Genomic DNA, 22,296 nt, shown 5'->3' on the forward strand with positions numbered 1-22,296 from the left:
TACAGCAAAACTTTGCCAGGGATAGGTACTGCAGTGCTTTAGTAGAATACTTGTGTATGGAGCAAATTTGTTGGAAGAGATGTTCAGTGTATTAGGTGAAACTGTATGAATTACTGCCTGACCACCTATCAAAATGCTCGCAGAGGTTCTGTAACAGCAGAAATATTCACACACCAAAGTGGTTAGGTTTGACCTGAATTTGCTATCACACTGATGTCTTTTCTTCGTTTTGTTTATGCTGATGGATGGATTAAGAAATTTTGTTAATGAATTCTTTCTTCTTTTTTTTTTTTTTTTTGACTGATGCAAAGTTAGGACATTTTAGAGGAAGAAAAACTTTTTCTGGGGAAAAAAAAATCTGAAAGGGAAGGATTATTTTTGTAGTCATATTTTTAGCAGGAATTATAACTCTTTTAGTGATAAGGTGATGCATACCTTAATTTTAGTTGTGTTGGTTCCAGAGCTTTCTTGGTGAGTTGGGTTGAGTGCTGGATATAGAAGGAGTTAAAAGAATGTCGGTGGAAAACCAAACTGTGAAAGAAGTACAAGGGAAAAAAAGAGAGCTTATTATGGAAAATTATGACAGAACACCTTTCTTGTGCATTTTGTTAATTGTTGTTGTTAATTCAGATTGGTCCAAAATGGAAAGATGTTGTGACAAAGTGCATTAAGGGTCACTATCAGCCTTTGCTGCTGCTGTATGCAGATCCAAGAGGAACTCCAGTGTCAACACAAGACTTGCCCCCTCAAGTGGATTTACAGCAATATAGCAGGACTTGCTATGATAGTGAAGACTCGGGTAAGCAGTCTGGACTATACATATGCCTTATACTTTCATGCTGTAGTGTGAAAAGTTTTTTCTTCTGTTTTGGGTGTGTTTTTGTTGGCAGGGATCCTTGTTGCTTGTCAAAGCTGATCTAGAATTCTGAAGAGGACTTCCAGTCTTTCACCTTTGAACTTCTCTCTGTCTAAGACTTTGTTGATTGTTTGGGTAGTAATCTTTTTCAAAAAGATTTGGAGAAAGAAACTGGGGAAAAAAAAAAGTGAAGGGCCTGTTGTGGCATGGACGTAGAGAGGAGCAATAACTGATGACTTCAGTGACTCAGTTCATAAATCCATCAGGAGTTTTAACAGGAAGGGAATGAGATCAGAGATGTACAAACATAAAAATTAAAGGAAGCTGCAGAATTAAACTCAGGAGGGAAGTTAGGGAAAAGAAATATGAAGGAAACGTCATAAATTATTTTTTTGCTAGGATGGTGAAGGGATGTGGGGGGAAGGGGATAAAAAATACTGTTTTATTAAAAATAGATAGAATCAGTGCAGCTTATCTTCAGCCTTTGGCTTGTCTTTTACTCAGATAAAACGGTAGAAGAGATATGAACTGATTTGTGGGAGACGGAGGGGGAAGGGATTGGCAGAGGCTTTTGCCCATAGGTCATATTTACTTCTTCGTTTTTCATGGTCTGTTTTGCATCAAATAAGATCTACAGCTATAGATATATAGCATCTAACATCTCAGAGGCCTTCAACACATTGCTACTTCCTGAATTCTTTGTATTAATGGTAGTCTGTTGAATTAGAAAGGTATGTCCAAATAAGGTGCTTCAGAGGTTAGAACTTGGTCTGCTCAAGATATCAGTAGTGGTCTGAACAAGCTGTTGCTTTACTGAAGTTCTGGATAATTTCGAACACTTAGTCACACCGTTGAGATTTGAGGCCTCATTTAAAGAGGAATAGATAAATTCTGAGAAAGATACACAATTGCAGTCCAGATAGGGTGAAAATAAAAACTGGGTCTAAGTTTATATTGTCATGGCTTTGCAAAAGAAGATTGTTTCTATTTCTGGATGTTTGCAGAGAATATCCTGAGTTAGAGATAGGTTTATAAGTTGCCAAGAACAGCAAGGTGAGACTAAAACCAGAAATAGAACCTTTCTTCCAGGATTTTAGCCTATTTATGCAACTGTAATTCCAAGAATATTTTATGGTTTTCCTGGCCAATAGCTAACTTTATGCTTCCTAGCCAGTGGATCTGTAGAGAAAGTCTGCTGTCACCTTATTTATTTGTTGACTATCTACCAGTAATGAAATAAATCTCCAACTCCTCTTAAAAATAAATACACATAAAAACACTGGTAAGAAGACCTTCATTTCTCATTTGACAAGATGCCTTGCAATTTATAAACCTATCTTCCTGTTCTGAAAAAATGGGAAGTCTGGAGGAGGTAGAGGAGGACCTTCAGTGTTATATATCAGTTGTGAGCACTTTGGCAAGCTTCAGGTCAGTATACGCTGTAAATTTGCCTTGTTGTTCCACTGGTTGATGTCCAGGAAATACATACGTAACCGTTCTGATCATTGTCTCTGCAGTATCTAATATTACTGTGTTCTAAAATGACTTCAGGAAGCTGAATACAAAAATACCTCTATAAAAAGTTGTTTCCTTTCAGTTAAAATTCAGAAGGCTATAGTGAGTAACTTGCTCTTTCATTTCACAAACACTTGGTGAGTCCTCAAGGCTTACTCCTGTAGTCTGCCGTGTTCAACATTAATACCAAGCTCTTGAGAGAATTTATGAGATACTGTAGGTTGAAGTGCAAGGAGAAATCATACCGTATACATTTTCCTGTCAAATAGAAGTGAACTGTTTTCTAACCATGTTGGTATCCAGAGTTTTATACCCTAATATACCTTTTTCAAAATGGCCTTTTTGTCTGTCACTAAGTGTAACTACAATTCCTTCTGGATTCCTCAGTGTTATCAGATAGCCACAGCCCATAATTCAGAAATGAACAGATATTGCTTATTCTTAAATTGTTTATCACAATATTGTACTTGAACTTTTGTCAAGGGATTCTGATAAATGCATCTAATCATATCAAGATCTGATACTACAAATTATGGAGGAAAGATTGTCAAAGATGCTGGTATGAAATGCTGTGAAGCTAAGTGCAAACAACTCCCCTTAATGCTTTTGATGTTCTGTTGAATAAAGACTTCAGTTTATAGATGGTTTTTTAGTACTCAGTTCCACAGCGCTGATTCCTGTTGCTTACTTTCACCTTTCTTTCTGTGACCGTCATCTCTGTTAACAGCTGTATTCTATATTTCTTAAGACCAATAAGATTTTTAACCAGTAAGGAGGTGGGGGAAAGTTTCTGACTTCAAAAGTTTTTAGGCATGCTTAAATAGAACATCAGCTGCAGGACTTGCTCTCACCGAAAAAGTCAAGTGTCCTCAGGCTGAGTGTTTGCAATTAAACGTAAGAGTGACTTTCTTCTCTAATTTCTTTTTTGTTCTTTAATTTGTCCCCTGAGAAATGAGTATGAAATAAATATCCTGTATTTTCAGGAGTGTATACATCATATAAATAAAATGGCCAATAGTCTTCAAACTGTTCATATTTTTACTTTTATGTACTGAAAGTGGTGGGAGGAAGTTGTCTTTTTCTCCTCTTTTAATGAGCATAGGATTTACTATACTGAAGTTGAATCACGATGCTTCATCCTTTTCAGTATCCCACTTGTGCAGGGAATCAATGCTAGCTTCTTGAGTAGGAGCAGGTTACTTTGCTTTAGATAATACAATTTCAGTATAAAGTTTTGCTAGATAAGCTTTTGATTCATAATAGATGAAATGTGTTCATTATTATAACTTGTGATGTTCTTGTTACCCTTATTAATACCCTGTACTTGACTAATTGTTTAACTTTGACTTCCCCTGAAGTAGTGTATTTCATGTTTTAATTACATTTAACAGTGTCAAAAATTAATGAAAAATAATTTCGGTGTGGTACTAATGGGTACTTTCAGTCCAATGGATGTAGTTTAATTTTACATAATAAAAGGATTTGATAAATTTGGAGTTATCAGAGAGAAAGAAATAAAGGTTTGCAGAGGGAATAACACTGTCTCCCCACTTCCAAAGGAGAAGACCTTTCCCATAAGCTCTGGCGTCATTGAATCTGAGTTTGTACGTTTCGTACTCTGTTTTTCTGTTAACTTCTGTGTCGTTTCCTCTGTTTTCTTTTTTCAGCCTCTTCTTATTTGTAATAGCCCCAAAAGATTGAAATTTGACATTTCTTCCTTGACATTGCTTCCTTCTCTAGGGAGAGAACCTTCCATCTCAAGTGATACCAGGACAGATTCCTCTACAGACAGTTATCCTTGTAAACAGGCGCACCATGAGTCTGTAGTCAGTCACTTCTCCTCTGACTCGCAGGGGACGGTCATCTACAATGTGGAAAATGATGCAGCTTCACAAAGCAGCAGGGACACAGGTAGCAGATACCATTATATCTGTATGATCATTGTAATTAAGTATGATGACTGCAGTAGATACCAGTGAAAAATCTCTATATACGTGACTGGTAACAGAATAGTGAACAGTGTTTAGTATCCTAAATGTTTTTGGTTTCTAATGAACTGTCGGCATTCACAAAAAATAAGCATAATTTTAAATGCCTTGTTGGCTTCTGTGGACTTGTATCTAGCCAGACAAACATTTACAGACATGTTTTCTGTTACCCACAATCCTACCTGCTCTCTTTATTATATAATTCTGCAAGTTGGAATCTGTACAGTGCCATTGTACAGTTTGGTAAGTCTTGTGTGTGCTACTTATCTACAGGCAGTTGCTTCATTTCAGGAGTTGCAGCTGTCTGGGAAAGGCGCTTTCATCACCAGAATCTCTCACACTTGGGCACTAAGGACTTCCTATGTAAGTGGGTGTTAGTAGTGTTTACTGCACCAGGGAGGAGCATAAGATGATTTCCTGCCTGTGCCCTGGAAGCCAGCTAAGTGGGAATCCACAATGAGAAGACAATATGTATCTATGTTCCTTTGGGTAACTGAACAGTCTACCTGAACACTAGTTGAAAAGAGGTTAACTGGAAGTCTGAAGACTTAAATATCCTCTATTACTCATGCCCAGTGACCCTAGTCAGCCTGTTTCTGCATACAGCACTTCTAACATCACTTCTGAAAAAGTAGTGCATGAGTTAAGGTCAGACTTCTCAAGCACCAGAAATATGATCTGCTAAGACTGTTTGAAAAGTTACTTTATTATGCCTTAAATAGACTTTCTAAGAAGACCTAAGAGTTGAATCAGCAACTGTTTGTTGCACCAGAGTGTCAACAACTGTCATACCACTTTGTCCTTCTAGTTGCAAAATAGTTGCACTCTTGTTATGATATATGTGTATTTGCTTCATTTGAAACAAGTATTTTTCACAGCAAAATCCAGAAAAAAATGTTTCAAGTTGATTTTCTTTAGTACTCTGACAAAGAATCTTGTCAGAGGTCCAAGTAACTGTAATATATGGTTTTATGTAGCCCAATAGTACTTTTAATGTTTTAGCAAATACTTAACGTTGTAGATTCCCAGTCATAGTCCTAGGTAGTGTGTGAGAAAGAAGGGAAAGTTGGAGCAAAATGTGAGTAATGAGGAAACCAAATTTATGTTGATCTTCAGAGTACAAAGAAAACAAAATTAAAAATGCTAGTGGAATATTGTTTATATAGTCTTCAAAAGTGGCACAGAGTTTATTGGATTAGATTCCTCCCTGCAAAACTTGCCATATAGAAGTCAGCAGAAAAGGGAGGATAGGGGGATGGTTACAAACATGTAAGCATGAAGTTCAGCATGTGACCTTTTGTTCTGTCATTTTTAGTGACTTTGTCCTTTTCTTTTTCTTTCTTCTCCTATTGATTCTATCCTATGTTATTCCCTTCAGCTTAGCCTGTCTCTCCACCTAATTTCAGTTGTCCTCATCTTCCCTGATTCAACCTTAGCTATAGTCAGTCTGTCCCCTTAGCTAGCTACCTGTCTGGGCATTTCCCCCTTTTTTTTACCTACCCAAAACCTTTCCAAAAAAGTCAGTCTGCCAACTCATACAACTACTCAAGCATCAAATGCTGATCCGTGGGGCTATAAAGAAGCCATCCACATTGACCTGTCAACTGAATCGTTCTGGGCAAGAGCAGGATTCTTCATTTAATGGCCATTTACCCACTACTCCAGCCCAGAAAATTATGGACCCTATCCCACATCGTCCTCCAGAGAAGGACCGCCATTGGGTCGTATGACCTCAGGCAACCAGGTACTTCAGAATGGGGGCATGAAGAGTGGCTGTGTAAGCCCTCTCTTGCTCCTGCCAACCTGTGCTGCTGAGAAAAATGTGTGTATTCTGGCTTCCCTATTCATGCAACTGAGACTTCAGTGGGAGGGAGTAGGGGTTGTTGTGTCTTAACCTGTTTGATTTCGTTCTCTCCTCTAACATTATTAGACATGCACACAACCCCTGCAAAGCCAAACTTTTCCTTTGAATATCACTGTTTGCTTATGAAGCCATCCCAGCTCCAGAGGATGAGGTATTTAAGTGATACATTCAGCAAGGGACACCTTTTAAGTGTATGACTGGGCAGTCAGACAGAAATCCTGGCTTGTTATTTTAGTGAATTTAAAAAAAAGTGTAAAGTGTTAGCTAATATTCTTGCAATTGTAATTCCTACATTCATGCATTATGTTGGATTTAGTCTTTGTTCCAGGGGGTCCAAGTAAAGACAACAAAGCCTGTGTCCTGCTAGCTTTTGATTCTTGGCATCTCCCCCATGGCTATTAAATGTCCAGTGACAATAAGACAAAATGTGCAATTTATGAAAGGAGAAAATATTTATGCAAAGCTAGCAACCTTTATTCTACAAGGCTAAGTTGTGCTCTTACTAGTCTATGCAGACCCTAAGCTAGCTCCAGTAGCACTAAATATCTTTAAATAGTTTCTGTTACAGTACTTGAAGGATGCTAACCAAGCACTCTCTATCAGGTTGGAAGAACTTTGGGGGAAAACTGTTTTAACTAGAGAAGTTGTACACTCTGAAGTGCGAAGGCTTGAGGGGAGCCACTACAAGGTGTAAGATAATAATGGTCTTTTGGTCCCTAAAAGATGTGTGACAGTCCATGCTGTGAAGGGGAGGAAGAAAAAAAAACATTCTCCCAAAGCACTGACTCATGCTTGGTCACCTGAGTGCTGCAAATCTTCTGTCTTCACTGCCAACATTTCTCTTTTACTTCCTTAATTTCTTTTCTTTATATAATCTGCTTGTTTCTAAAGAATTTGGCTACAAAGTCACTCTCCACTTTGCAAATGAATAGAAAATGAGTCTTGTGTAGCTTGTTTTTTGTTGTTTAGATTCCTTCCCACTCATTTGTTGTAGTATCTTTGTAGCAATTCTAGTTGAAGTGAATTATTTTTTCAACAGTTGAAGGTACAATTTTATGTGTGAAATCTGCTTTAAATGTTGTTGCTTTTTATATTAATTTCTAGAGAAGACATAGTCTCGGAACAGCCAGCCATGTAGTCTGGGGGCTGTTAATCCACTATTGGGTAGTAGGGATTTTCCTTTCCCATCATCCTATGCCAGGTGAAAGCTGGCGATATAAAGGCTAGAGAAAAGTCTTTGTAGCTTATTCATAAATTCCCTTCTTATCCTGCATCTCTGCTTGGGACTACTCACGTGAGTAAAGCCATACGTGTGTTTGTGCTTGCAGGTTTAGGACTGAACGTGTGAGAACCATAAAACTAAGAAAAGGCAATACAGAAAACTTGTGATGTTAAATACTCTTAACTCATGTTTGATGTGAGGAAATGGGAAATAAATTGTGTGCAAGAGAAAATACTAGCACTCAGACACATCAGCTGTAATAAGGGAATGTTGTCGTGTGTCAGCTGATCCATGTTGATGGTTTGTGTGTATGCTCTTAGCTTGTGGCAGATGTGAATTAGCTGGCTTAGCCCTTGAGACCCAACTGAAGCTTCTTCACTGTAGACTGACCTAACTCAGATTACTTAGTATTTGCTACAGGCGAAGAGAGTGCAGATAGATAGTGCAGAGCAGCTGATGATGTGCAGTAACTTATTATTACATGGTAACTTGTTCATGTGTTTGAGTCTTCATTCAGCAGAGTAACATCAGAGCAAACTGTCCTCAGGAATTTCATGTTCATGGCCATTAAAACTGAAAAAGTATTCAGACAGCAAGAAAAGGATGTCCTTAGACTATTAGAAGACAAGGCAGAGTCAACTTTTTCCTCTCCCTATGGATAAACTCTCATTAACCAGAGCCCTTGGAGGGGCTGTATTTCTCCTTTACGACCTTAAAAATGGAACACCTTCCCCTCCCCAAAACCAAAAACTTTTGGATACAAAAACGTACCCAAACCTGCCAGTTAGCATTGGAGTGTCTGCTGCTCCTAAGGAGTGCAGAGAAGCCCTACTGCTCTTAGTGCACAGAATACTTGGTCCAAAGGCTCTTGTCATCTGTACTGTGTTCTTCTGTCCTTCCAGGGCACCTGACCGACAGTGAGTGCAATCAGAGGCATGTTTCCAAAAAAGGCTCACTGGCAGACCGCAAGAGGAGTTCTAGCCGGTCTCGGCGAAAAGGAGATGAGGCTCAGTCATCAGGATACCATAGTGAAGGCAAGAGATGTTACTTTATTTCGAAAGTCAATGTCTCTTTTTGCATGTTTTTTAAGATCCTCAGTGTATATATGCCTTTCTCTCCTTGTTTCTTACATCTTTGTCTGTATTTTGTTCTGTCTTTGCTTTGTTTTTGTTTGGGGGGGCGTTGTTTGTTTGTGGGGGTTTATTTATTTGGTTGGGATTTATTTTGGTCTGTATGAAGATGCTGCAAGTAGGGCTCCTAGTTTAATCTGAAGTTATTTTTGTGGCTTTTGCTGTCTCTATAAACTGCAGGAGAAACCTTGAAGGAGAAACAAGCCCCCAGAACTGCCTCCAAACCATCCAGCAGCACCAGCAGGCTGAGGGAATTTAAAGAGACAGTGAGCAATATGATCCACAGCAGACCACAGCAGATTTCTCAAACCATCCAGAGTTTGCCTCGTGGAGGGAGTAGTGTGGATCAGGCAGAAACACGACCCTCAAAAAGCCTATCTGCACACTCTCGAGACTGGGAAGTGGAGAGTACTAGTAGTGAGTCTAAATCCAGTTCATCTAGCAGGTACCGGCCAACCTGGAGACCCAAAAGAGAGTCTCTGAATATAGACAGCATCTTCAGTAAAGACAAGAGGAAGCATTGTGGCTACACTCAGCTTAGCCCCTTCTCTGAAGAAGCAGGTAAGAGTTTGAGAAGAAAGACTTATTTCAGAATGTGTGGTGTTTATAATAGTCCACTATCCAGCTTTGTTTAAATAAAGTAGGAAAGGGAAATTTTGAACATGGCATTTAGGTCAGTGGTGAGTTGTGTCCTTGAAGGCTAGTTTCGGTGTGGGTATTCAGGTTGCATGTATGACACTTCTGTTTGCTTTCTGTGTGCTAAATTCCACATGTAAGGAGAAAATAAGGGAAACATTACAGTCTGCAGTGCTTAAATGGACACAGCGCTAGACTGCTAACTATCTGGAAGTTCATCCCTTGGAATGGCCTTTTGTATTGGTCTGGTTTTTTCTTTGGGTCATTGTGGTATTTTTGCATAATGACTCAGACTATGGTGCGGCAAGTACCTCAGATATCAGTGCTGAGCTCTGGTTGCGAGGATAACAGCCTGGCAGCCGGTGATGATTTATCTGGGACCATTTTACACCATAGTAGCTATGCAACTTGTACACAGAGACTTTGTCCTCAGCTTTGCTGGTTTTGAAGGTAATAAAATCTGTTTTGAAACAAGTTTGGATATCTTTTGTTACCCTAGCCCTTGGCTTCCCTTTGCACAGTCTGCAAATGAATATAGCAGTTCTTTTGCTCCCTGTCAAGAGGAGGGTACTCCTGAAACTTTAAAGGATGTGGAGAGCAGATGTTCACCAGTTCCCAGTTTTTATGTTGTTATGCTACTGGAGCTGCTGCGCTCCCATCTCAGAGTGCTTGAAAGACAGTATGTGGATGAGAAGAAAGAGGTTTATGTGACTGATAGTAGAGTTATGGTTAGTGAGGATGCTGTTACAGCAATTTGGGAGCCTGGAGAGAGGGAGGGGCAGATGATACAGACTAGAAGGCGCTGAAGGTTGAAAAGAATTGAGAAGCATAAAGAAATACGTATAGAGAACATGAAGGGAGAAGAGAACACAGCTCCAGGGAATGAAGCAAGGGGAGCAGACAAGAGGCAAGTGGGAAGACACAGCGAAATCAGTAAGGAAGAATTAAAAAAAGAAAAAGTTTTCCTGTCCTCTGTGAACTGATGTTATATAAGCCTCATCAAATTGTAAATGGCAAAATAAACAATGTAAAAAGTGCAGTGTCTGAAGTAGATATGACAGAATACAATAACAAATATAAACTGGAAATACAATTGGGTATACTGTAAAATGATCTTGTGCAAATACAAATTGTTATGGAGAGGAAGGGATTTTCTTTCCAGACTTGATTGTTACCTGGGGGGGAATATGGTGAGTTATTCTAAAGGGGAGAGATTAAATAAAATTTGTTGAATAGATCATTGCTTAATATTACTAGGAATGCTGTAAAAGCATTGGGGTTATTTTCTGCTTAATATTGCTGGTTTTACATTAAATTAAAGACAGTGCTTCTGGTTTAAGCATGGTGGAGAAGCTAACGTATGTGTAGATGATTTGCTGATATTGAAGCTTGGATCTTCTACCAAACCATGTTCTTTTGTCTTGACAGGTAAAGAGCTTAGTGAGAATGAGGTGAAGGAACATGCTATTCAAGAAACAAGATCAAGCCAGTCAAATGTCGGATATAAGCGTGGTGTGCTAGGCCGCAGCACCCAGCATCATATGGTGGATCAACATCCTCATCTAATACAGAGGATGGAGTCTGGCTATGAAAGCAGTGAACGCAACAGCAACAGCCCAGTTAGTCTGGACATGCCCTTGTCTGAAAGCTCAAGCACTCACAGGTAGATTTCAACAAACTTCATTTTTGGAGTGATTGAAGTGTTGATTTCTTTTTTGTAGTTACATAATCGTGTAGAACATTTTTTTAAAAATGCAAAACATTGTTCCTGGCTTGTAATACAGGTTTATTGTGACAGGAAAGAAATAGAAGTGAAATAGGAATCTGGGTGAGTTCGAGTCCTTTTCTTGTCAGTATATTGATAGCTTACTGCTAGTGAGAAGGAAGAGAAATGGAGTTCAGTTGAATGAGAAATGTTGACTAAAATGATGCATCTGAATAGTCGTACCCTTGGTCTATGATTTAAAAACTCAACTAAAATATCAAACTTCGTGCTTATCCTTTGAACAGTTCATAGATCTTTTTGTTTCAGTTAAACCATTGCTTGATAGAAGCCTTGTACAAAATGAGAAATCAGTAGTCTTGTATAGAAATCTTTGACATTTTCAGTTTGAGAGGTTCATGAAGTCTTGGAAGACACTTGCAATATTTATATGTAAAAATAAATAGGCAGCACAATGTGTTTCTCTCCGTGGCTTAGGAAGCTTCGGGCAATCACAAACTGAGACTGTTTATGGCCAGAATAGTAGATTTTCAGCTGTAAGAATCTGTTGAGAGCCGCTATCAGACCACAGTTTTAATATGCATTGCATGCTCTTATGGAGGAGAACAGAATTATTGTCCTCCCTATTGTTAACTTTTTCTTTACCTGTTTATCCCAAGATTTTTTAATGGTAGATTTTAATTTTTATATAATTAAAATGCAAGTAAATATTTATATGATGATAAAAAAAGGTAGATATAATTTCTCCTGGAGAATTAGTGACATAGTAAACTATAATTACTCTCTTCTTGGAGGGACGTTCATATGAAGCGAGCAGGTGGATTAGTTCCTGCCTGGCGTAACATCCCAAAGTCTCACAGTAGCAGCATCTTGGAAGTGGAGTCTGCTTCCTCAATTGGGAGCTGGGCAAACAGCCCCCACACCATTGGAAATGGTAAGATAAGCTTCCTCGGTAGCAGTGGTTTTGCAAGGTAAATTGTATTGGAGTTGTTCTTCACTTTCTGGATGTTTATCTTCACAGTGAAATTATGAGGAAAGGGAAAAGAAACATTGAAGAACATAACAGTTTTACAAGATATAACTTACAAGATTTACCAAAGTGTGTTGCAAAAAACTTTGTTGGAATATTCCTTTGATCATGTTACTCTGGCATCTTTTTTGATTATTGACTTAACTGATAAAGTAAAGCTATTTTTCCTGTTCTTTCCCATAACTAAGTGTTCGGCCATCAGTGGAAAATACTTTCCTAAGCATAACTCATAGTAACTTAGTAGGATTGATGAGTCCTGAAAACAAGCTCATAATGCTATACAAAATTCAAAATTGTCAGAAATAAGAATCGATATTTATAAGATGTTTGGGCTAAGGCTGAGTTTTTCTGCAGATACACACTCTGATTATGTATTGTTCTGAGCAAATACTTTATTCCAGAGAATGTCTGGGGGAGGGAAAGGGAGGAGGGGAGACCTTTTTTGAATACAGGTCATAGCTGAAGTGAGAATGACTTGTTGATTTCTGCTGCATTGACTAGGATATTGATATGCTTTATTTTCATCTGCTTCTGCAGTTAGATGAAAAGCATCTCAGTTGGAATCCATTTTACTTACTAAAGCTAATGATCTGACTAATTTGACATAGCATTATTTACAAATCATAAACACAGCAAGAAGCCTCAAGATTTCAGCATCAGCTTAGGGTTATCTCTTCCAATGGTTCTCTCTGTTCCATTTACTGTTTCTTGGGTCAGTGAATCCAGGGATGGGCTGTGCTGCAGGGGAGCTTGAAGCAATACTGCAGCATTTCTGCCAGTCACTGACACAGAGAAGGCAATTGGAAACCAAATGGCTTGGGCGGGGTTTTAAAAGTAAAATTTAACTAAGCAAAATTTGTGATCTGAAATTCTGTAGTCTTTGCTTGGTCAGTCTGTTATTTTGTAATGTTAATTGTATTCTCCATTAATATTTCTTTGTCTTTTAAGGGATTCTTTAAGAAATTTTACTATCAAAAAAGTTTTGTGGTTTTTGGTTTGTTTTTTTTTTTTTTTATTGGGTTTTTTTTTTTGGAAGGTGGGGAGATGTTTGTCCCTTTAAAGAGTGAACTGGATGAATTGCAAGAGGAGGTGGCAAGGAGAGCACATGAACAAGAGCTACGCAGAAAAAGAGAAAAGGAAATGGAGGCAGCAATGGGCTTTAATCCCCGTCCCAGCAGGTTCATGGATCTAGATGAACTGCAGAATCAGGGTAACTCTTTGAATGCAGTATATTTTGCAAGACTGTAGTGCTGAAGTTTTTTTTAACCTTTGAACTTAATTTTCTACTGTAAGTCTGTCTGTCTGTCTCTCTCTCTCTCCTCTTCTTCCACTACAATTTTGCACCTTTAGTTAGTGAAAGACCATCAACTTCCAACCTGTAGGATGCGAAAAAACTGTTTGGTATTTTGACCAATTTCCTTCTTAAACGAAACAACAAATTAACGCAGAGGTATTTTTAATATATTTGCACATTCCTATTTTTATCATGATATGCACCACTACTAGCATTGATATCTAGATTTTAGCTATAAGGCTTCAACCAACATCTTGGAATGAGCAGGGCTGTTTGTACCTTTCAGACACCTCAGGTCCACCTGCAGCATAGCTTGTTTATTTAGGCCATTGTTTTGTTTCTGAGTGTTTCTGGTAGCATCACTGCCCTAAGCAATTCTGCTTGTTCCTGCCCTTGTACTTTCCACTTTTTCTCTCTGCCTGGCTGTGCAGCCACAGCACAGATGTGGGAATAAGTACTGTGGCAGGCTTAAGCTGGAACTACTTGAAAATCTGAGCTGGGTTTACCTTACGTAACTTTTCTAAGGAAAAAGAATTGAAAAAAATCAATTTTAAAAGCCAAATACTAAATTTGATTGTCTTTTCCATGACTCCTCATGTTTCTGGCAGGGGATGGCAGCAGAAGAGAGAACTTGGTGACAGGATTCACATGTAGCACCTTTGTTTTAGCCCTAAACTCCACCAGCCAGTAAGGGGAGTCAGAGAGAAGGTGGGATGAAGTGCACTGACCCAGTTGAGAGTGAAGCCTGAAGCCTGGTAGAGTGTTTGACTGCGGGCTTGTTGGTGGGTCAGCAGAGCCAAGGAAAGTGTGGTGAACACCAAGGCTCTGCTCCCACAAATGCATGCATGACTGAGGCAAAAACCCACTGTGGCCTCTTGTGTTGCCAGGCCTCCTGCATCCCCATGCTGCTTGCTCAAACCTGCTGTAATTAAAAGTTGGTTAAAAGCAGCTGGTTTGTTGCTACAGGACAGAGAGGAAGGAGAGGGGCACCCCACAGCAATGCCAGCTCTGGGCACAATGCAGCCAGTGCTCTGCAGCCTACAGCTATGCCAACTGCTCAGCAGCCAGAATGTCATTGTGCCAACGGCAGCTGAAAAATATGATCTCTGAGAATGTCTGACTGTGGGAATGTGTTTATAATTTTTGCTGACCATCAGTGAGCCATTTAGTTGTCCTTTACAGTCCTGCTGTGACCTGCCAGTAATCAAGTGAAAAAATCTGACGTACCAGAGTAAACGGGTTTCTTTTTTATTAGTATTAGTGTTTACTTTTGTAATATAAATGCTAGTGATGTAAAAATTGAAAACTAAACCTCTATCGTTGAGCATGAGGATGTTGTCTTCTCTGCTTTTCCTGCCCAAAAGAAAATAGTATATTCTCCAAGACATTACTCCTCTTTGATCTCTTGCATTAGTTTGTAGAAGCAAAAATTGCTTAGCTTTTCCTTGTTAAAAAGAAAATGAACTAGAATAATGCTTAATCAAAAAAGACTTCAGTAGAATGTTTGAGGAGGTTACAGGCATTGACTTGAGATCTGGGAAAGTTTTTGTTTATTCATTTTAAGTCTTTCCCCACCCCAGCCAGAGATGTAATAGCTTAACATTAACAGACTGCTTGACTGCCTGGAAGGCTTGCTTGTGCACAGAACTCCAGAACACTTGTGACTCATTTTCCCCTCAAGTAAACTGCTAAATTCATGCAAAGAAAGCTAACTTTAGTATACTGGCCTTGATTACAAGCCTCAGTAGCCTTGATTTTGAAACTGAATGTGCTGCTTGATTAACTCACTGCTCTAACAACTCTCACTTCTCTCTGCAGTACTTACTTTTCATGTGAGTTCTCTGGGGTTTATGGTATAAGAGAGTTTGTGTTTGCATCTGTGCACAAGCATGTTGGGGAGCAGGCCAGGCCATAGCATATGTTGTGCAAGTTAAGAAAACATAATTTATTGTTGACTGTTAAAGATACTCATGTGTTTTACCACAATGATAGAGATATTCCATTAAAAAAACCTCACCCCTAAACAAAACAAAAAGTTTTATTTTCTGTTTTCCCCACCTTATTTGAATGTCTACATTTTAGTGCTTGACTTGCCTAATGCTTGATAGGTGACACTGGATTTTTTTGGAATTTCTTCCTCTCATAACTGGATGTTCTGGTGCCAAGACACAGTGTTTCATCTTTCTCTTTTGTGTCCAACGATGATTTATCCTTCTCCAAAACTGTTTTCTAAATTGTTGCAAAAGGAATTCTTGACAATTGTCCCTTTCTTCTTGGCTTCTTTCACCTGTGTTTTTTCCTCCTAAAGCTGCAAGACCATTGGGTTTTCATATTCCATGTGTCTCAGCAGTTGAGTGTATGCACTGAACACATGTTCATAGAACTATTTTGTGCAGGCATTTACACTCACACTCCAGTCTGAGTTTTGTTCCCCAGGTGTCTCAGTTGTTTCCGTTTGTTTCCATTTTGTATGGAAGTAATTGGATATCTGAAGAAGAGACGAATGATTTTTGGCAGGAGACTTAACATACAAGGAAAGCTCTGACCTGCTATATTTCTTTTACTGATGTATTTTGGTTTAGATTTAATTCTAAATATAGATTAATTCCTACTTGACAGAAGTCAGCTGAAGTGACTTTATGATATGTCTATACCATCTTTTGTACTGATTTAGAGTGTTCAAAATAATATAATAAGCCAGTACAACTCCATCAATTGAACAAAATTTGAGGGGAAAAATCTGGTTCACATTGTTTTACTGTGTGGATGTTGAGCATCAGGGTGCTCAAGTTGTAGTTCTACTTAGGGAAGGTTAGGTGGTGCGGTCTGGGATGTGTGCAGCCTCTGCAAGACTCCGTATGTGGAAGAATTTGGCAATCACGAATGGGATGAGGGTAAGTGAGGGTTCTGCAATGAATGAAACCAAAATGAAGGGTGCTGCCCGTTGCAGGGAGGAGTGATGGCTTTGAGAAGTCGATGCAGGAGGCAGACTCAGTCTTTGAAGAGTCGCTGAATCAGGAGCAGAAGGGGGATTGTGCTGCAGCTTTGGCTCTCTGTAACGAAGCTATATGTAAGTAACTCTAACCGCCTGAGCTATTGCGCTTTTGACAGTTTACTAATATCATAGGAAAACATCTGAAACATTGAATCACATTAAATGGTCAGATAGTAATATGGGGATCCAGCTAGTCTTTAGGAATGTGCAGTGAGACAGAATCTTTCCTTTTTACAAGTATTCCCTTTTGGGCGTTATAGTCCTATTCCCCTTCATCTCTGTTTCTTTCATGTTCGTGTCCATTTTTGTTGTTCTTTCCAGCGCTATGGGAGTGACAGCACTGCAGTGCTGATGTGCCCTTTTAGGTGCTAAATGGTGCATTTCAGCAAGCACCTAGTAGGTAGCTCCCCCTGCCACTTGGTCCTCAATTAACAATTTTTCCCCATCTTCAGGCCAAATTACAAAGGGCATTAAGCTCCTGTTTCTCATGGAGGGTGTGTAGCATAGGAAGAAAATGGTAGCCCACTCTTGAGTCCTCTGGATTAGCAGAAATGAGCTATGCTGTACCTGACTTTCATGAAGAAAAAAGCATTAGGACATTGAAGTGCTTAAATGCATTGTGACCTTTGAGAATGTGTGCTATGTGATTTCATTTTATTTTTGGTCTTTTTCCATTATGACTGGCTGGCTGTCTCACCCCATGCTCCCCTCTGTCTGTATAGAATGGCTGCAGACAGAGTGGGTAGCTCCTGTGCATTTGCGTTTAGAAATTGGCTCTTATGGACTGCAGAATACGGGGCGCAGCACACAGCTGTTGTGACAGCTCTATTAGCTTCTGTTCCAGCAAAGCTGAATCTCAAATCCCAGCTGGGTATTCCTGCACATAAAGGGAGTCCCAGGTATGGAGGATACAGCAGAAGGGTAGATGATGGAATGAAGCATCAATGTGGTAAGGTTGGAAAGAAGCTGTGTATGAAGGGGATGAGAAGTTGGGCTAAAACATGGATAATTTCTATTTTTTACTTTATTTTGGTTTAGTTTCAATTAACATATTTGGACACCTGGCTAAGCTGAATGTGCATTAATAGAAACAATAGCATCCTTGTGAACTCTTTTGTGGCAGTATTTGCATGGTCCATGTTTTATGTTCTTGCTGCATCTTTTTTCTTTTTTTTTTTTTTCAATTTTATTCCTTTTTTCTGTTTGTTTTCTGCTATGTTTTCTTTTGCATTTTAGCTAAACTAAGACTTGCCATGCATGATGCCAGCGCTAGCACTCACAGCAGAGCCCTAGTCGATAAGAAGCTGCAAATCAGTATCCGAAAAGCCCGGAGCCTCCAGGATCGCATGCAGCACCAACAGCCATCGCAGCCGCTGCCGCCGCCAGCCTCCCACCCACCACAGGGCGGCACCATGGCCCAGTCTACAAGGTAGTCCAAGTATCTCACCTAGACCCAGGTCTGAGCTGCATCTGTGAGCAGTGCAGTCTGGAAAGAAGTAGCAAACTCTATATATTCCCCTGGATAGTCCAAACCCTACAGTGTTACTCCTTATTCCTTTCTCCTTTAGGTTAAATCCTATTGCGAGATGATCAGCTACCCCTTTTTCCAACCCCCTCCCCAGTCTTTATACAATAGTTCCGTGTGCATGTGTTCAAAATGTGATCTGTGACAGAGAATTGTAGCAGTCAGTGCCTGGCAGCATCGATATTTTTATGCACCAAGGGAAAGAACATAATAGACAATAACCTGGCTAAAAAGGGGTTGTGTGTTAGGATGAAATGTGCAACTGTTTATAATCAGGAGTAGTCTCAGGACTCAGTAAAAGAGCGTACTACAGTAAAAAATCTTGCTCTAATTGCTTTTATGTTGGGAAGAGCAACCAGTGTGTTTTAGCGCTCTGTAGTTTGAGAAGTGTCAAGTACACTGATCTTTTCTTTCTAGTCCTCTTCTCTAGTGGTGCACTGGTACAACTCTTGGATCCAGATCCTGATCCTGTCACCTTGACTACTCTCCCTGATGCTGTATCATTCTTCATTTTCTTTCTGTGCTTCCCAGCACCCTGTAGCCTAGCTTAGCAGGCTCTTCAGTGTCTCTTCATGATTCTTTATTCCATACTGACTTTAACTATAGCATAATTAACTCTCTGCTGTAACTGATCCTTTCTTCCTGCCCTCTTTAGCATGCAGCTTAATCCTTCTTTCTTCCATGCCATTCCCTGCTAGCACTAGACCATCCCTATACAATTTCTAGGCTGTTTCTTGAACTGTTATTTTTCTTCCCTCTCTCCTTTCTTACTTGTTATATTATCAGAAGCTTAGATGAAATCTCAGATGAGAATCTTTTTTCTTTTCCTTTTTTTAAAATGCCACGTACAGCTATATATTAAAACTCGGTTAATTTGCACACCTGCCAGGCTATAGTTCATAATGTTCTTTTCTTTTCCTGCAGTAGCCTAATTATATGTAATGAGAGCTGATCTTTTTGTCAATCAGGGGTCCATTATATCCTTTTTTTACAGAAGAAATGCAGAGCTGCAGTTATGCATTTTGGCAGATTCTAAGAAAATGAAAGAAAGGAACTTTCGAGACTAATTTTGTTAATGCTGAACTTGCTCACTGCTGCTCTGTGAAGAGAACGTTATTTTTGCAAAAAGTTATATATCCAACCAAATGTTAATACTGCAGCCAATGAAAAGAATCTGTTGATAGCCAGAGTTCTGTACTCTTGCTTTGATATAAGAAACATTGTAGACATTACAAAGTTTGTGATTACTCACAGACAAGGTCATTCTGCTGCATGTATCAAGTAGGTCTTCATGATAACTTTCATTCTATGCATCTCAAGGAGGAAACAAAGCAATGGTGTTACAGTTTCCTTAAGTTCTCTGTTGGAGCTGTTTGTAGCCTGTCATTTTCTCACAGGCACATGGACTTGGTACTGATTTTTCTGTCTCCATATTAAAATGCTAAATAAATGCAGAAAAATGCTAAGGACATGTATGACCCAAGGATATAATTGTCTTGCATGATATATAAAAGAATACAAATAATTTTAGAAATATACTTAGAATACAAATTATTACAAAATAATAGTTATATATTTAGCTTGAACTTTATTTAATGTGTTGGAACGTGAACCTTTATTTAATGTGTTGGATAAATATCTCAAAAGATCAGAATACAAAGATGATGTGAGAGAAATTTCAACTTCTTCCTTCCATTTGTCAAGTCATTCTTCATGAAGTTGCCTGGAGAGAGGGCACCTTACAGAAATATTGTCAGTTTGTGTTCAGATCATGAACGTGTCCAAAGTATTTTCAAAAATATCTAAGATGTTAATGTTGGAAACAGTTGTTTTGTTTTATATAAGTGCTATTTTTACTATTCTTACAGTTATTCCTACCCCTACACGCTCAGTCTGCTGGTTAAAGTGCCTAGGGTGCTGTACAAGAATACTTTATATAGCGCCTAACTATAGCAAAATACTGTGAAAAATATGAAATTGATTCAGTAGGTCAGTTATAGTAGGAAATCAGGGTTAGAAGCAAAGGACTAACATGTATGTATCTCCTGAATGAATGCAAAGTCCTCATCAGAATACAGTTAGCAAAGAAAAATGTGTTGAGGTATACATCACTTAGTGCAAGTTCTGTACCCTAGGGATAAACATAAACAATGACTACTGCTAATTATTTACCCTTCTGTGTGTTTTAGTGAACAGACTGGCCCGCTCCAAGTACTGCTGAGCCAGGAGGTACCACTGGAACCCAACAAAGAAGTGGAATTTGGGTCCAGTTCTTTCTTCCACCCACCTGCTTCCTGCCATGAATTGCACTCATCATTATATCCAGAGTCTTCCTCCTTGCCCCCTTCTGAAAGCAATCCATCCAACAGGATCTCTCCAAACTTCCAGTCTGCTTCTGCTGATTTTCATGACCAAGTTCCCTCTTTTCCCTGTAGGCAAGGGTTGGCAGAGAGGTCTGCAAGAACTGAGAATGATGCCCACCATGGTGTGGAATTTGCTGACACCACAGCCACAGGGCCAAAAGACTATAGGGAATGCTGCAGCAGCAGCAAGTTAGAAGAGGTCCATAACATAACGCCTATTCTCACACCTCAATACAAATCCAAGGCTAACACAGTAAACTCTGGGTCTTTGCCTACACTGTTTCCCTGTCCACATCTACCACAAGCAGCATCTTCTGAAAAGGACAGCCAGCACAGTCCTTGTTCCAAACTTGCAAGCTCTCCAGTGCAGCCCAGCATTGATCATTTAGGGGCCTATCATGCAATGACCCCTGCAACTTCATCCCCTACACAGCAGTGCTCCTTGGATCCTTTGCAGAAAACAAATAAGTACTCCAGAGCCAACAGCCATGAGATTTTATTACCCTCACAGGATGAATATGGCACAGCAAAAGGTTGCAAATCTGAGGCTTTTAGTACAAAGGGATATGTTCGCTCCTTGGCAGAGCAGTTTCAGAAAATGCATGCAGTCTCCCAGAGAAAAGGTACTCATGAAAAAGGCTGGATTGCTGCAGTGTGTCAGGATGAGAAGTCTCCAAAGTTAACACAAAAATGTTTCATCAGCCCTTCATCCTCTGATTACAGACAGCTAATCCATCAAAACCAAGAGAACAAAAACCAATCTTCTGAAAAATTATGCTCAACCTTGGATATTAGGGACGGGGTAGTTTCTTTGGAGGGTTTTAGTGCCCAACATGTTGTTTCTAGGAGTATTTGTTCTCACAGTGAAGAGCTGTGTAGAAGAGGTGGACAGAATATAGCAGACCCTGCACCCTACCTGGAAAGGCACTGTCATGATGGAGGAATGAAACAGGTGGATGATGGAACTACTAGTAGCATGATTGCCTCTATGCCTGTGGACCGTTGGGTGGATAATGTTACTAGGTATTACAGTTCTCAGAAGGCTAATAAGGATACTGAATGGCTTCCTGTACCTGGGAGGAGTCCACCCCTTTCTGATCAGAGAGCAGTTGGAGATGACTTGAGCAGGATCCCAGTACATCTGCATCCACAGTGGAATCAAGACACAGAACAGGAGCTCTCAGAACTGGAATCCCTCTATCAGACTAGTCTGCAGGCATCTCAGGCCACTAGGCCTTTCTTGGGAAGACAGGACAGTGCTAGGTATCCATTTGACCAATCAGGTAAGAATGATGCAGCTGTTTTTCTTGGTTGACCTGCCTATGTACTCCTATATAGATGAAGGTACATTTTCCAGTTGATTTAGTTAAATGGGCATGAATTTGTGCACAGATGCAGGTTCAGGTTGTGGACTCTGAAAACATTCTAACTGTATAGATAGAGAAGCAGTGTGATAGCACTGCCTGGGGACGCTGCAGAGTAGCTATTGATCTTGGCAAATGGAGAGCAACATCTGTTAAGAGTAACATAGAAATAATTGATCCTGTTTTCAAGTAGGGAGCTAGCTGCTTAGGTCAGGCTGCTGAATTTTGCTGTTTGAAAGTCCTACATCACCTCTGGAATTTATTAAACTGTTTCTATGCCTGAAGTTAATGTTCTCCACACTTGTGAATTTTAACTGATTGTATTGTATTTGAGAACTTAGTCTGTACCTGGCTGAGGGGCATAACTTCTGAAAGTGTTTCCAGATCTATGAGTGTTGAACTTGTGTTTTACTAAGGACTACCTGCTTTAAGTTCTGGAAAATTACTTGTGAAAGCAGCACTGGGGATACACAACCTATTCTAAGATCCTTGAGACCTTGTGGATTAGTTGGTGCTGAAAGAAAATGAACAGATTCTGTTGCTGAGAACATCCAGCTGTTGCTGGAGACATTCAGTTAGAGTCTGATGACAGCAGTCTGGTTCCACTTAAGCTGATCTAATCTCATGCCTGAGATAGGGCAACCTTGATTCTCTGCTTAGCACAAGTGAAACAAATTTCTTTATAATTCCTGTCATAGCATTAGAACTACAAATTTTCTGGTTAAATATGAAGCAGCCTGAAACTTGATGGGTACCAAAGTGACACACATATATATATATATATATATAAA

General features: G+C 39.5%; 1 protein-coding gene across 1 annotated transcript in view; it reads left to right on the top strand.

Annotated features, from left to right (window-relative positions):
* LOC104162078 (inactive ubiquitin carboxyl-terminal hydrolase 54-like) overlaps positions 1-21,424 on the top strand; it is a gene marked incomplete at both ends in the record, with an annotated part of 23,828 nt that extends 2,404 nt beyond the window's left edge. The window contains 10 exons of the mRNA XM_009700725.1: positions 631-799; positions 4,112-4,282; positions 8,348-8,479; positions 8,756-9,136; positions 10,640-10,874; positions 11,729-11,868; positions 13,001-13,174; positions 16,209-16,328; positions 17,490-17,682; positions 19,968-21,424. Coding sequence (XP_009699027.1) covers positions 631-799; positions 4,112-4,282; positions 8,348-8,479; positions 8,756-9,136; positions 10,640-10,874; positions 11,729-11,868; positions 13,001-13,174; positions 16,209-16,328; positions 17,490-17,682; positions 19,968-21,424 — 3,172 coding nt within the window. The remainder of the gene's footprint in view (positions 1-630; positions 800-4,111; positions 4,283-8,347; positions 8,480-8,755; positions 9,137-10,639; positions 10,875-11,728; positions 11,869-13,000; positions 13,175-16,208; positions 16,329-17,489; positions 17,683-19,967) is intronic.
* Between the last annotated feature and the right edge of the window lie 872 nt (positions 21,425-22,296).

The sequence above is a fragment of the Cariama cristata genome, unplaced genomic scaffold (genome assembly GCF_000690535.1).
Source record: "Cariama cristata isolate BGI_N322 unplaced genomic scaffold, ASM69053v1 scaffold8265, whole genome shotgun sequence".
NCBI lineage: Eukaryota > Metazoa > Chordata > Aves > Cariamiformes > Cariamidae > Cariama > Cariama cristata.